This window comes from Schistocerca nitens, chromosome 8 (assembly GCF_023898315.1).
Source record: "Schistocerca nitens isolate TAMUIC-IGC-003100 chromosome 8, iqSchNite1.1, whole genome shotgun sequence".
Classification (NCBI taxonomy): Eukaryota; Metazoa; Arthropoda; class Insecta; order Orthoptera; family Acrididae; genus Schistocerca; species Schistocerca nitens.
In genome coordinates, this window is record NC_064621.1 from 156,862,575 (window position 1) to 156,877,981 (window position 15,407).

Sequence of the window (15,407 nt, forward strand, 5' to 3'; positions counted from 1 at the left end):
ACAGCGAGATGTCATTTAGTTGGTTCACAAGCAATAGGATTACTAATAACTCGTATTTACAATGATGGGTAATGTCCGTCACAGGCATAAGTTATTTGAAAATTGCGCCGCGAAGACCTTGAGATCAATATTCCAGAGATACTCTTCTTACTAGACAAACTGAGTTGGTAAATTGTCAGTCACATCTATGATACAAGTAAAGAAAAATGGCTGCGGAGGGGTTGTTGTGTGAAGTGCTGGGAACTACGATATTGTGATGACGGTGTATATAGGACACTATAGAAAGATCTCCTGAATAGTTATAAGACTTTTATAGTTCGTCGTAGTTAATATTTAGTGTTTTGAAATGAACTGCCACCAAATTTTAAGTGGAGCCTGCAATGCAGGAGACCACTGTTTTGCAGTGGGTAGTGTCGAAGGAATTCCTTTCACGGTAGTGGAACACAAATTCATTAAATGCGTAATGCAAACAGTGTTTTAAAGATGGATGCCCTCATCTTTATTCGTAGCTACAGCTGTCGTCGGCTGTTCAGCTAAATTCTTGAACTTAATGAGGATACTTATAGGCTAAGTGACATACTTACATCGGCTAGGTAATCAAACACTTAACTCCACAGTTTATTTTACTTTTTGTTTCCATCTTTTTCCCTGTAGGCATATGCAGCGGGCTGTAATATAGTTATACTCGCCAGCACATTTGAGAGAGTACAAATCATTCCTGGAGCATTGCACAACTACCTTATGATCAGCTGTTTAGATTGTTCAACTGACACAGGAAAAATTGCTGCTGCATACGAAAGTCAAGTTTGCATATTTGAACCAACTCCTCTCATTCAAAGCAATAGCACTCATGTAAGTTACTTTCTAAGGCTAGAGACGACAATGTCAACAGAAGCAAGTTTCAGTACGGGTGTAATATTTATTATGATTCTTCTGTAGCAACTGGACTACCGATGGGTTCAAACTGGCAGCTTACAGACGGAGTCTCATGTAACATCTCTGTCATGGAATCTGGAAGGAACCCGCTTACTCACAGGAGGAGAAGTACTACAGTTGTGGCACCAGAACATTCCTCTTCCTGAAGATGATATGGATCAAGGTATTTCTTGAATTATTTTTTAGACATTTCATCTTTCACTCGATTATGTAGAGAGAGAGAGAGAGAGAGAGAGAGAGAGAGAGTGTGTGTGTGTGTGTGTGTGTGTGTGTGTGTGTGTGAACTGTTACTCACAGTGATGCATGTACTAATAAGATAGCTAAGTTGTAATCACTATTTAGTTTGTACATGTGCCATTCTGTTGTCTGTTCAGTCTTGGGCAGGTAACATATATGAAGCTCTGTGTGAGTTTATTTTTGTATACATCCATAGGTTAGCCTATTGCTGTAGCTACAAATTTTTCAGTGTACTGAAATAAGCCAAACACAGGTCTACTTGTGAGAACTTTATGCTTTTAGTTTATACAAATAATTGAATGGTTTATCCCACCTCCCCCGTCCCATCCTGTGGTCACTTTGCATATTCATTGCTTTCTTTCTCTTTATTTGTAAAACTCAGCTCACTTGCCAGATAATTTTTCAGTGGTTGACTTTTCAGTTGTTGATTTTTTTGAGACCAGTTGTTGGATCTTAGTTTTATTTCTATCTTTCAACAAAATTTTGTGTTTGGCTACTATGTTTTATAAATATTTATAAGTTACACATTCAGTAATCATACAAAATAGTAACTCATAACAAGTAATAGATTACTATGGAAAAAATTGATTTTGTTTTGAAAATCTTTGGTTTGTCATAACAGCCTCAAACATATGTGGATGCCTATTGAAAGTGGATATTCCAGGGTGCTATAACTTGTTTCAAAAGTACAGAAGGATGCATTTGCAACGTTATGAGCTGCCCTTGATCTCTTTCACAAAATGTATGCAGCTATGCTTTAAAATGATGTCATGTTTTTGGCCACAAAAGTTGTTAATAAATAGATATGTTGTAGTAAACAAATTGCCATGTTTTAGTAAATAGATAAATATGTTTTCTGTGTCAGTGTGAGAATTGTAGTTTCTTGGAGAATGTACCTGATCTTCATGATTTTACTTTGTGTAGTCCAGATAGCATTCATTTGGACATATTACTTCTTGTCAAGCTGCCATGCAGTGCCAACCCTTATATTTTTGATTTGACAGTACGCAGTGTAGGACCTATCATTTGGTACTGACTGTAGACAGTACTGTAAGGTTAGCTACATTCAGCCTTTGCAGGTTGTGATGAAATATTTCAAGGGAGCTTACTGTCTACTCCTGGTCCCAGGCATTTAGTTTTGTGTGTCGCTGATAATGTCCACCAATGTTACAGAGTTGAATGTCAGAGTGAAAAGAATTGTGTGTAAGAAACTGTATTTACTGTGTGTGGTTGCAGTGAAGAATCAGTCAGTTGAGCCCAAAGTTGCTTCTCTATAGAGCATGATTTACTATATTATTTAGGGAAATACGGAAGCGTCCGATCCCGCCCGTCTGCTTTGACCCATGACGTCACAAATATGGCGGAAACAAAAACAAACACACACACTTTCCACAAGAAGCCTAATGACACTAATGGGACAAGCGCGGGAAATGGGGTGTTTTGGGTGGGGGGGCAAACTAAATATAAACAAATTTAGACGCCTTGTGTAGCTACAACGTGTAAGTGAAGACAGCCATGCATGAATACCCACCCACCTCCCCAGGGGTCGTAACCCCTGCAACCCATAGAAGATAAAGATGCTTCAGTAGCTGATTAGTGTTTTTTGTCTTTAAAAAAAAAAATCTCACGGGATAGAACGAACAGATCAGAAAGATAAATATAATAAACTAAAACAGAAATTGGAGGAAACAGATAATTAAAATAAGTAATAAGTGTTTTTAAATTAAAAAAAAAAAAAATCTCACGAGATAGAACGAACAGATCAGAAAAGTAAATAAAATAAGATAAAACAGAACTGGAGACAGCCACACTCAAACGAAACTCCGCGCCGTCATGACATCACACACGACAACACCCTTATGTCACGGGTCAAAGCCGACGCGTGGGATCAGATGCTTCTGTCGACCCTTATTTAGTTGCAGACATGAATATGTAACATTAGTACTTTACTATCATCAGACATTATTTGTGGGTAATTATGTTGTATTGTGATTGGTAGGAATGTGGAATTTGTTTTACATGTGTTGGTGAGGTTAGGTTTTCGATATTAGGTATACGAGTGAGTTCTGATGTGCTACTGCAGACATTGGTTTAGGTAACCTATATATGTCAAGGGTTCGATACCAGAATTGTAGAGCTGTGTATGGTTTTGTGGTATTGTGGATTTTGTGTGATCAGTATAGGTCCAAGTCCAATACCATATTTTTGTTTCATTTGTTTGATTTTTATATAACTATTTGTTACATATACTATGAAGACTGTTGTATATTTACTCCTCTTCCTTCCCCCCCCCCCCCCCCCCCCCATCATCTTCTCCCGCCCAACACTCCCTAATAGCTGCAATTCTCCCATTAGTTGCTTATTATTTCCGTAATTAAATATTTTTCGTATTCACGTGTGTAATGTGTGACACGTCCGTTATATTGTACAAGCTTAAAATAGGGGTGTCTGTTTTCTTGATGACATTGTGGGTCAAAGCTGACTGGTGCTACTGCAGTCTTCAGTTATCTTAATTCCTCTCATATTATGTGACCGTGAAGAGCACATATAAAGTTATACTACTCTAATATAAGTAAATCTTGTAGACCTATCTATAATGTTAGAATTTGTTTTGCAATATACCCTGGTCTTCACAGCTGTTCTTCATTGCCTGTTAATCATAGTGTTGTGGTTTTTTTTTTTCCCCACTCCCCACCCCCAATAACTTTCATTATGTGATGCAAGACATGCAACCAAAGAGCCATACCAGAAAATGAACTCGGAATGGTTCAAAAAATTGTGCCCAGAGAAATAAGTAACCACTGTGCTGTGCATTCTCATTTTTAATTTTGTTGGGAAATCACGTGTAAAGCTTTACGGATATTGTTTGCCACGTGTATCATAATGACATGAGATCCAAAAAGGACTGACTGCCAACGATTCTAGAGCTTCAACATTACCCAGTGTGCACCACAAGATGTGATCTAGAGTTGCCTCTGAAAATTGTTGAACATACAGAGAACAATATAATCCTGTGATTACTATTGCCATCATTTTGTGCTTTCGTGTTTATTGATCTTGTCACTATTTAAGTCAGTCTGAGAAAAGACCTGTCTCAGAACAAGGGAGGAAATATAAGTGAAATATATAGAAATGTGGAAGTTGCCCAGAATAGTGAGTGTGAAACAGCCATGCCATTGGGTTATCATCCTCTTAATTTCAACGATAAATGTGCCAAGTATTGAAATTGACTTTTATTTAATAAAAGATCTATAAGAAACAAAACAGGTGAGATGCAAATGAACTTCATAATATTGAAAAGTGTATTTAGAAATCATATATTTTGGAGGCTTATGAAATGAGTAAATGAAATGGTTCAGCAGTGGATCGAATCTTAGAGCCGACCACGGTGGCCGAGCAGTTCTAGGAGCTTCAGTCCGGAACCGCACAACTGCAGGTTTGTAACCAGCCTCGGGCATGGATGTGGGTGTTGTTCTTAGGTTAGTTAGGTTTAAGTAGTTCCAAGTTCTAGGGGACTGATGACCTCAGATGTTAAGTCCTATAGTGCTCAGAACCATTTGAACCAAATGTTGGATATGTCCTATATTTGTTTTGGACAAGGAAGATTTCATCAGTAACTAGCAGGATTGTTATTAAAAGAAGTAAAACCTTCAGAGAATCTACAGTACATATTGTAAGTGCACCTTAACATCAGATAGGCGCTCGTAGTCAGCAGGTTTAAGATTCAAATTAATTTCTGGCTAGCATGATTTTGGGTTTTCTGGTTTCTTCAATTACATTCAGGCAAATTCAAGGGTGGTTCATCAGTAAAGTCTCAGCAGATTTCCTTCCATAACCATATCCAACTGAGCTGCTGCTGAAGTTGTAAGTGTGTGTGTGTGTGTGTGTGTGTGTGTGTGTGTGTGTGTGTGTGTGTGATATTTTAAAATTATTTTTTCTCTTATTTCTAAATTTCTTTTACATCATACATTGCTTCATGATAAGCACTGGGTGAAAATAAAAGGCAAATGGAAATTAAAAAAACCATTGGTTGGGGGGAAACTGAACAGGAAATAAAATACAAAATAATATTCAAAGAAAAAAAGTTATACAAAAAAAGTGGAGTGTGAAAATATGTGACAGAAAAGTAAAATGTAAATAAGTCACCATTAATGTAAGAGGGCTGTTCAAAAAATAATTTTTTTGCAACATTCCTTTACTCAACCTCATAATTTTGATGGTCCTTCTCAAAGTAGTCTCCCACCATGAACATGGTGCACTTTTCCCAGCTTTTCTGCCAGTCTTCAAATACATGCTGGAAACCATTTTTTGAGAGGTCCTACAAAATTGCCTTCACCGCTGCTTCTGATAATTGATAATGCCTCCCACAGAGGCGTTTCTTCATGTTAGGGAATAGGAAAAAAGTGACATGAGGCTAAATCTGGACCATAGGAAGGGTGATGCACTTCACATTGATTTTTGCAAGATATTCAGTAACAACATTGGCAGTATGCAGCCGTGCATTATCGTAGTGAAGCATCCAGCCTGCTTCACAGAAATGTGGTCTTTTGCACCTGATGTGGACATGCAATGTTTTCAGGACATCCTTGTAGTGTTGTCGAGTTACTGATGTGTGGGCAGGTACAACATGCTGATAAACCATTCCATGAATATCAAAGAATGAGTTGACCGTAACTTTCCTAGCAGAAGCCGCCACTTTTGCTTTTTGGGGGAGATTTCCACACTGAGCTTTCCTATTTGCTCTCAGGATCAAAATGATGTAGCAAAGTTTCATCAGCAGTGATTACATTTGAAAGAAACTCCGGATCTTCATCTAACATCAACATTAACTGCATGCAGACCTGCACACAAATGTCCTTTTGTTTGTGAATCAACAGTCTTGGAACCCATCGCCCACAAACACGTGTCGTGTAATTTTTCTGTCACCAATGTGTGGGTGGCACCCAATGAAATGTTCAGTATTTCAGAAAGTGATCTTAAGGTAATTCGTCAATCCTCTCTCACAATGACAGCAGCAGTGTTGATGTTTTCTTCTGTAAGAGCAGTAACTGGAGCACCAGGTCTGCCTTCCTTTGAAATTGATTGTCTCCCCTCTTTAAACATTTTAAACCACCTTTGAGTTGTGCTGTAGGGAAGAACAGACTCTCCAGAGGCCTCCTGTAACATTGTATAGGCCTCAGCTGAAGATTTGTTGACACGAAAGCAGAATTTTAAAGTCACATGTTGTTCCTCATGTGAGCTCCATTGTAGTGGTAGGCGATACCGAACATGTCTGACCTTGCCTGCCTCTCACAGGTGGGAACAAGGAGTTCCAACATTGAAACCACTATGGCATGTTTGTTGCACATTAAGCTAACAGAATATCAGATTAAATTTTAGTGCAAGAAATTATGACCATAAAAAAATTATGATCATTCTTTATTGAACAGCCCTCGTAATTTAAATCGAGGTTGTTAATAGTAAGTTCCCATCTCTCAAGTTTTGACAGTGTTGTTCACCAGCAGTATAATAAAAATCCCTTATGGTAAAGTGAACCTTAGGATTATGCTGTTTGTTACTATGTTTTTACTTATACAAGCTCTTGGTTGATATCTACTCATTCTTTTTGGTGACTCGGCAAAGAATAATGCAAGCAACTATGCTACACTAGCTGCCTGTCACTGTTATATTACATGGATTTTATTACATATACCTCTCCTGTCCGTGACACAGCCCTTGCAATGAAGGGGCCTGAATAGGTAGTGACAGAATATGCATTAGATGAAGATTACACATTGATGGAGGAAAAGGAAACGCTGTTACAAGGTTATTTCTGAAAAATTACAAAGTTGCTGTCCTCTAAGGCAGGATGCATGTCTTTTGATGATATAACTACAAAAATTACCACTCTTTAATGAAATTAACTGAAAACAGTTCTTTAGAGTAAGAGGCTGTATAGACAGCATTGGTAAAAAGAAAACTCTCACTAAATTGTATCAGTTTTTGCAGAAACAAAAAATCTTTTTCTCATTTCGTTCTGTAGAGAGTTCAGATCATTTGTTCAAGTAAAATTACAGTTCCTTTATCTCATCATGCCTTTTTTAATTGTAATTATGCATAACGCCTTTTTGCAGTGCAGATGGCCTCTTCACATAACGAAAATTTCTTCCCTCGGTGCCATTTTTAGAAGTAATGAGACACAAATGTCACTTGTGCTAAAATATTCAGAATAATATTTGCAGTGGAACTGCTACCATCACCCACACCAGGATAAATTGAAGCAGCTTGTAGGCATGTCAGGTAGTGCCGACACTTCAGCATTAACTATCAACATTGGCCCAAATACCATGCTAACAATGAGGTTTGCTGCTAAGATTTCGATATTCGTGTGCACGCGCACTGGTCACTTTCCTCGTACGTTGCCCCTCACCCTCTGACGGTGGATACCCTGTGGTGCGACCACCGTAATTCTAGTGTTGTGTTACAAGACCCAGTCATTGTTGCACTCTGACAGTTTAGTCTGTTGTGATAATATCCAGCAATCCTCTCCTCTCGCCCCCCCCCCCTCCTCCACCCCCACTTAAAAAAAGAAAGAAATATGGTCATAATCACTTTTCAGCCAGCCCCTTAGGTATTTTTTTGGTAGATTTTCTGCTTCATTAACACAGTTTTGATAACTGTTTTGCCTATACCTTTATGGAAAAGGGGGTCCTTGTTTCATCTTCAGTCACAACATAATGCTATAAGTTGTTTGTATTATGCTTCTTTTATGGCTCCTGTAGAACACTGAGCTGCTTCTTTAGAACTTCATTCAGCGTATACTGTATCTTTCTTGTGAATAATTGCTTACCATCTCAAGAAACTTGTAAAGCTTAGTGCAATGGTCTTTGGCCATTGTATCTCGAATTTAATGATGGGTTCTTCACTTGAAACCTCCAGTAATGATCTTGTATGTACTCATATTTCAATTAGTATTCATTGTAATAAATAATCATGATTAACAGTGAAGATTGCCCATGAATTGGCTTTGACTCAGTTTGTATCTGAGCCACAGTTTAATTTTAAGTAGTCCTCTAATGAAGTTCATCACATAACAATAATCGTCGTCTATTAAATGATGCAGATCACTTCAGATATCCAGTAGTGGATCAGTTTTGAAAAATTACATGAAGCTTCCATGGCCTTGCTGTGAAATTGTATGAATGTTTCCTTAAAATTCACTCGCATAATGAATTCACAGCGTTTGATGTAGAATTAAATTTGGTGTTGAAGGCACTAGACTGTCCTAAATTTTTTGCATTGTGCAGTTCCTCATCTTCTATGATTCCCAGGGTGCCCATTGGAAGAAATATTCAGCAAATACGCAAATACATATCATCCAGGATGTCAGGTTCCTCCTACAGAAAGCATTATTCTGCTGAGTACCAATTCAAGTGGGAATCCAGGAAATGAGGCTGCAGGTGAAGCAGCTAAGTGTGCATACGTGTAAAGAACATAAGCATTGCGTGCATTTCTTCCATGTAATTTCACAGTGCTGTGGGAGTACAGGATCATATCAGTGCAAAGAGTGTGACTGTGATTGACTCACAAGTTTCAGCCACTAAAGCCTGTGTTTCATCCAGATTTATCTATTTTGGTATGTCTTCATTTGGTTGAAAGTTTTCTTTTCAGAACTCTTTCCAGACAAAATAGGAGTTCTGTAGACAATGATGGCAAATGTAATAATACAATAGCATTTTAAAAGTGTATTTTATGTGTTTTACTTTGTTTTCTATATAGTGATTATTTTATTTCACAGCACAAAGTCATGGAGTCACATTTGAGATTGGTGGAGATGCACCACAGTCACCACAGTTACCAGGGCAAGAGGAAGAAGATCGTGGTTGGGAGTGCGTCTGGAAATGTCATACAGCAACACCAGTTGTATACATGTCATTCTCACCAGATGGAACACTCTTTGCAACTGCAGGGAAATCAGACCGCTTAGTAAAAATCTGGTTTGAGAATAAGCAATGTAAGTTTTGAGTTTATCACCCGAAACAAATAAATACACTTAGTAATAACATTTTAATGTGAGTGTGTGTGTGTGGGGGGGGGGGGGGGGATAAATAATGCAGTCTCTTTTTACAATAAGTTTCAAAGTGGGGACTGAATGTATGTTTGTGACTTTTAGGTCTGGGATCAGTTTCCATAAAATCCTGTGCATTCTAGACAGTGTCAGTGTAAAATGATATATCATGTTTCAGTCACTACAGCAAGTGGACTTTACCGGGTTGCAACTTCCAATAGTGGCTCCCATGTTGTTTCATCTTTGTACGCTGTAATGCAGCTTACAACCATGAAGAACTGTATAAAAACTAGACATTGAATAATCATTGTTAGAGGCTACAGTCCACTCTTATTAGTTAATGGAGCAATGTTTAAAAGCAAAAAAGTGTAGTAAAAATATTCAGTTTAGTGCAACATGATGTTTTTCTGTTTCTTCCTCTCTGGTTTTCCCCACCTACATATACTTAGATATTTCTTGTCATTACATATTTCACATTTCATTGTAAATGTTTTATTATTTGGAGGAGACACCAGTCTAAAGGACAAACGGGAGTTGATATCATTTGATCAATACATGCCGTTTGTGTGGGGAAAAATTATGTAGCATTTCATCTCTGGATACTACATTCTCAAAAACTATACAACTATACAATTATCTCGTTTAATGTTATATACTCAGTTCAGAATCGCTAAAGGATTGACGCTTCATCAGGAGCACGTGGAGAAGCAGAGCACATTTGCCACATCCTGCACAGAACACACACATAAACTTAAAATTCAATTCAACTCGCAAAATACTTGGTGTATAAAGATGGAACATACATCATTGTGTTGTGGAAGTGATAATTGCATTTTCATTTTAGTTTTATATATGGCAACCATTTGTTATGACAGTATGAAGAACTTCAACAAAATTACATTTCCTGATGCTGATACTGACTTTTTGATGTGCAGAAGACATTTTTGTTATTGAATTTAGGTGTTCACTTTATGTGTGGTCAGAATCTTACAAACATGTGGCTTCTCCAAACAGGAGCATGAACAACAATGCAAATTTCTGAATTGAATAACACAGAAAATAAAAGAAAGGGAACCACTCACCAATAACTGACTGATGTTTGGTGCTGAAGGAATGAATTATGTTCCCTTCTATATACCTAAGGCCAGTATTACACTATCAAATTTCTTTGTCAAAGATTTGATCAAAGATGTGATCAAATATTCCGTCAAATATATTTGACAAAGATCTTTGACGTAGCTCTAGAAGGGGTATTACACTGTCATCAAATTTTTCATCAAAGTTCAAGATGCCTGACAACAACTTGTTATTAACCGCAGCAGTTGCACGTACCCCAATTGCATTGTGTGCACATGCGGAAAAGAAGTGGGGAAAAAATGGAACCATACATACGAGGTTGACAGTCTTAAAAGTCCTGGGATTACAACTTGATAATAAATTCAGTTGGGAGGAGCACACCACAGAACTGCAGAAACGCCTTAACAAATCTGTATTTGCAATTCGAGTGTTAGCAGACATAGGCAGCAAAAATGAAAAAGCTTGCATACTTTGCTACTTTCATTCCATAATGCCATATGGTATAATATTTTGGGGTAACTCTTCAAGTCAAACAAAAGTTTTCAGAGTCCAAAAGCGTGTAATACGTACTATTTGTGGAGTAAATTCACGGACGTCCTGCTGAAACCTCTTCAAAGAACTGGGTATACTAACTACTGCCTCTCAGTATATTTACTCCTTAATGAAATTTGTCGTAAATAATATATCTCTTTTTCCAACAAACAACTCAGTTCATACATACAATACCAGGAACAAAAATGATCTGCACAATGACTTAAAGGCACTTACTTTAGTTCAAAAAGGGGTCCCCTACTCAGGAACACTCATCTTCAATAATTTGCCAGCAAACATAAAAAATTTAGTTACAAATAAAGATCAGTTTAAAAGGAGCCTGAAAGACTTACTAGTGGCCAACTCCTTGTACTCCATTGACAAAATTTTTAATAGAAACAAATGATGTATTGTATTTATTCATACTATTAGTATTGTTATTTCAGCTTAAAAAAAATTGACATGTTCCACATCCACGAGGATCTTCTCAGCACGGATCTGTGGAACGAAAAACTAATCTAATCTGGGTGAAGCCGTGGGTTTTACGACAACACGATAAAAGCATTCGACAAAACTTGTTACGTGAGCTTACAGTGGAAGACGTCAAGTCGTACATCAATTACTTAAGAATGGATGAGCATACATTCCTGTATGTGCTCAATGAAGTGTATCCTCATATCACAAAGCACAATATTCACTTAAGAACTGCTACATCTTCAGAAGACAGGCTCACTGTAACACTCCGATTCCTTGCTGCAGGAGAGGGTTATGTTGGGTTAGGTTAGGTCAGGTCGCTCATCCCTACATGGTGTGCTAGTTGAGAAAACAGCAGTACATGAAGGGGCACGCTGGGAAGAGCCATGTGGGCTGTTTCTAACATGTTAACCCAAAAGCTAATGACTGCAGTAACATTTGAAATGAGCTAATACCTCTTATTCGAGAAGGGTCTGGACCGAACGGACCATGGGTGGCCTGCAAACTTTGTTTGGAGTTGTTCGGCAGTGTGGGTAAAACTGCTTCAATGCTGCGCATCTACATCCATACTCCACAAGCCACCTGACGGTGTGTGGCGGAGGGTACCCTGAGTACCTCTATCGGTTCTCCCTTCTATTCCAGTCTCGTATTGTCTGTGGAAAGAAGGATTGTCGGTATGCTTCTATGTGGGCTTTAATCTCTCTGATTTTATCCTCATGGTCTCTTCGCGAGATATATGTAGGAGGGAGCAATATACTGCTTGACTCTTTGGTGAAGGTATGTTCTCGAAACTTTAACAAAAGCTCGTACCGAGCTACTGAGCGTCTCTCCTGCAGAGTTTTCCACTGGAGTTTATCTATCATCTCCGTAATGCTTTCGCGACTACTAAATGATCCTGTAACGAAGTGCGCTGCTCTCCATTGGATCTTCTCTATCTCTTCTATCAACCCTATCTGGTACGGATCCCACACTGCTGAGCAGTATTCAAGCAGTGGGCGAACAAGTATACTGTAATCTACTTCCTTTGTTTTCGGATTGCATTTCCTTAGGATTCTTCCAATGAATCTCAGTCTGGCATCTGCTTTACCGACAATCAACTTTATATGATCATTCCATTTTAAATCACTCCTAATGCGTACTCCCAGATAATTTATGGAATTAACTGCTTCCAGTTGCTGACTTGCTATTTTGTAGCTAAATGATAAGGGATCTATCTTTCTATGTATTCGCAGCACATTACACTTGTCTACATTGACATTCAATTGCCATTCCCTGCACCATGCGTCAATTCGCTGCAGATCCTCCTGCATGTCAATACAATTTTCCATTGTTGCAACCTCTCGATACACCACAGCATCATCTGCAAAAAGCCTCAGTAAACTTCCGATGTCATCCACCAGGTCATTTATGTATATTGTGAATATCAACGGTCCTATGACACTCCCCTGCGGCACACCTGAAATCACTCGTACTTCGGAAGACTTCTCTGCATTGAGAATGACATGCTGTGTTCTGTTATGTAGGAACTCCTCAATCCAATCACACAATTGGTCTGATAGTCCATATGCTCTTACTTTGTTCATTAAACGACTGGGGGGAACTGTATCGAACGCCTTGCGGAAGTCAAGAAACACGGCATCTACCTGTGAACCCGTGTCTATGGCCCTCTGAGTCTCGTGGACGAATAGCGCGAGCTGGGTTTCACACGACTGTCTTTTTCTAAACCCATGCTGATTCCTACAGAGTAGATTTATAATCTCCAGAAAAGTCATTATACTCGAACATAATACGTGTTCCAAAATTCTACAACTGATCAACGTTAGAGATATAGGTCTATAGTTCTGCTTGGTGGCAAAGGAGCTCCAAAACGGCCAGGGATCGGATAGTAATAAATTGGCCAGTCCTGGCATGCTCTGCGCTACTGCACTATTTGCACTACACTGCACACAGTATTCCAATTGCTGATACCAAGGGGACACAGAGTGTCTGGCATCAGGCTTTGTACTACTGTAGTCAGTAGAGCTGCCTCGAGAAGATGCAGCTTTGGAAGGCAGCATGGAAAAAACATGTTAGCACTCCTCTCATTAAATGGACTGCGACAGGACAACGGTGATGAGTGTGGGGCAAGAGTTCTGTAGTTCATGCATACCCCAGCAAAATGTGGCAGATGACAATGTGGCCCATGTGGCGTTGCACGGGTGAGCTGCTGAGAGCGAGGGCGGGGATGTTGCCTCATTGGAGCAGAACAAGACACTGGTCGAGCGACAGTTCGGCATGCCTAGTGTCTGGAAAGTGTTATCATCTTCTCACTGCCACTGCCCCCCCCCCCCCCCCCCAATCCAGAAAGGAGTCACCACAGCGCATGGAAACACCAACAGTATTTACACTAGCTTTTGAGCTCTTTCTCTAGCAAAAGTACACACACTCAGATGGCCAAACGCTCACACATGTGGCCACAGTGAGACTGACAGTTGATTATAGAAGGCAGTTGCCTAAGTAGAGAGAGGTAGGGAGGGGTAAGAAAAGGATGCATGAGGGGAGGAGGGGGTAGCAGGATAGTGTAAGGCAGGGCTGATGACAGATGAACCAGTGGCTGTACAGCAAGATGAAAAAGGAGTTCAGACAGTTGAACAGATAAGATTAGAGAGATAGATGGGAGAAAAGAAATGGGAGCAAAGGAGATGAGGTTGAAGGTGGAGGGAGGACAGGGAGAGAAGAGTGAAAGGGAGGTCTAGATGGGGAAGAGTGCTGGGGACAGAAGAGAGAAGGGAAAAGGTGAGGTGAGGCAGTGGGAAACAGTTTAGGAGAGGTCAAGGGCAGGATGATTGCAAGAGTGCAGGATATTCTGAATTGGCAGTTCCCCGCTGTGTAGTTCAGAGAAGCTAGTGCTGGAAGCAAGTATCTGAGTGGCTCGTGTAGTGAAGCAGTTATTGAACCCAGTTATGTTGTGGTGTGCAGCATGTTCGGCAACTGTGAAATCAGGCTTGTGGTATGCCACAGTTTGGTGGTGGTCAGTAGTTTTTTACTTGAAATGCCCACGTAGAGTGCTGACCCTACCTTTCATAAGGTACGCTGTACCTGTGACTGGACAGCAATTTGTGGTGGTGGTGGGTGGGTGTAAAAGATCGGCTCATGTGTCAGTCACAAGGGAATGACCCATTGTTGTTGTTGTTGTTGTTGTTGTTGTTGTTGTGGTCTTCAGTCCTGAGACTGGTTTGATGCAGCTCTCCATGCTACTCTATCCTGTGCAAGCTTCTTCATCTCCCAGTACCTACTGCAACCTACATCCTTCTGAATCTGCTTAGTGTATTGATCTTGTGGTCTCCCTCTACGATTTTTACCCTCCACACTGCCCTCCAATGCTAAATTTGTGATCCCTTGATGCCTCAAAACATGTCCTACCAACCGATCCCTTCTTCTAGTCAAGTTGTGCCACAAACTGCTCTTCTCCCCAATCCTATTCAATACCTCCTCATTAGTTACGTGATCTACCCACCTTATCTTCAGCATTCTTCTGTAGCACCACATTTCGAAAGCTTCTATTCTCTTCTTGTCCAAACTGGTTATCGTCCATGTTTCACTTCCATACATGGCTACACTCCATACAAATACTTTCAGAAACGACTTCCTGACACTTAAATCTATACTCGATGTTAACAAATTTCTCTTCTTCAGAAACGATTTCCTTGCCATTGCCAGTCTACATTTTATATCCTCTCTACTTCGACCATCATCAGTTATTTTACTCCCTAAATAGCAAAACTCCTTTACTACTTTAAGTGTCTCATTTCCTAATCTAATCCCCTCAGCATCACCCGATATAATTTGACTACATTCCATTATCCTCGTTTTGCTTTTGTTGATGTTCATCTTATATCCTCCTTTCAAGATGCTGTCCATTCCGTTCAACTGCTCTTCCAAGTCCTTTGCTGTCTCTGACAGAATTACAATGTCATCAGCGAACCTCAAAGTTTTTATTTCTTCTCCTTGGATTTTAATACCTACTCCGAATTTGTCTTTTGTTTCCTTTACTGCTTGCTCAATATACAGATTGAATAACATCGGGGAGAGGCTACAACCCTGTCTCACTCCTTTCCCAACCACT

At 39.5% G+C, this 15,407-nt stretch overlaps 1 protein-coding gene across 1 annotated transcript in view; it reads left to right on the forward strand.

The window, feature by feature from the left end:
* Nucleotides 1-209: 209 nt before the first annotated feature.
* The window catches only part of LOC126198479 (dmX-like protein 2), a 304,650-nt gene continuing 289,452 nt past the window's right edge, over nt 210-15,407 (forward strand). The window contains exons 1-4 of the mRNA XM_049934840.1: nt 210-433; nt 655-852; nt 940-1,099; nt 8,951-9,166. Of these exons, the coding sequence (XP_049790797.1) occupies nt 347-433; nt 655-852; nt 940-1,099; nt 8,951-9,166 (661 nt within the window). The 5' untranslated portion in view covers nt 210-346. The remainder of the gene's footprint in view (nt 434-654; nt 853-939; nt 1,100-8,950; nt 9,167-15,407) is intronic.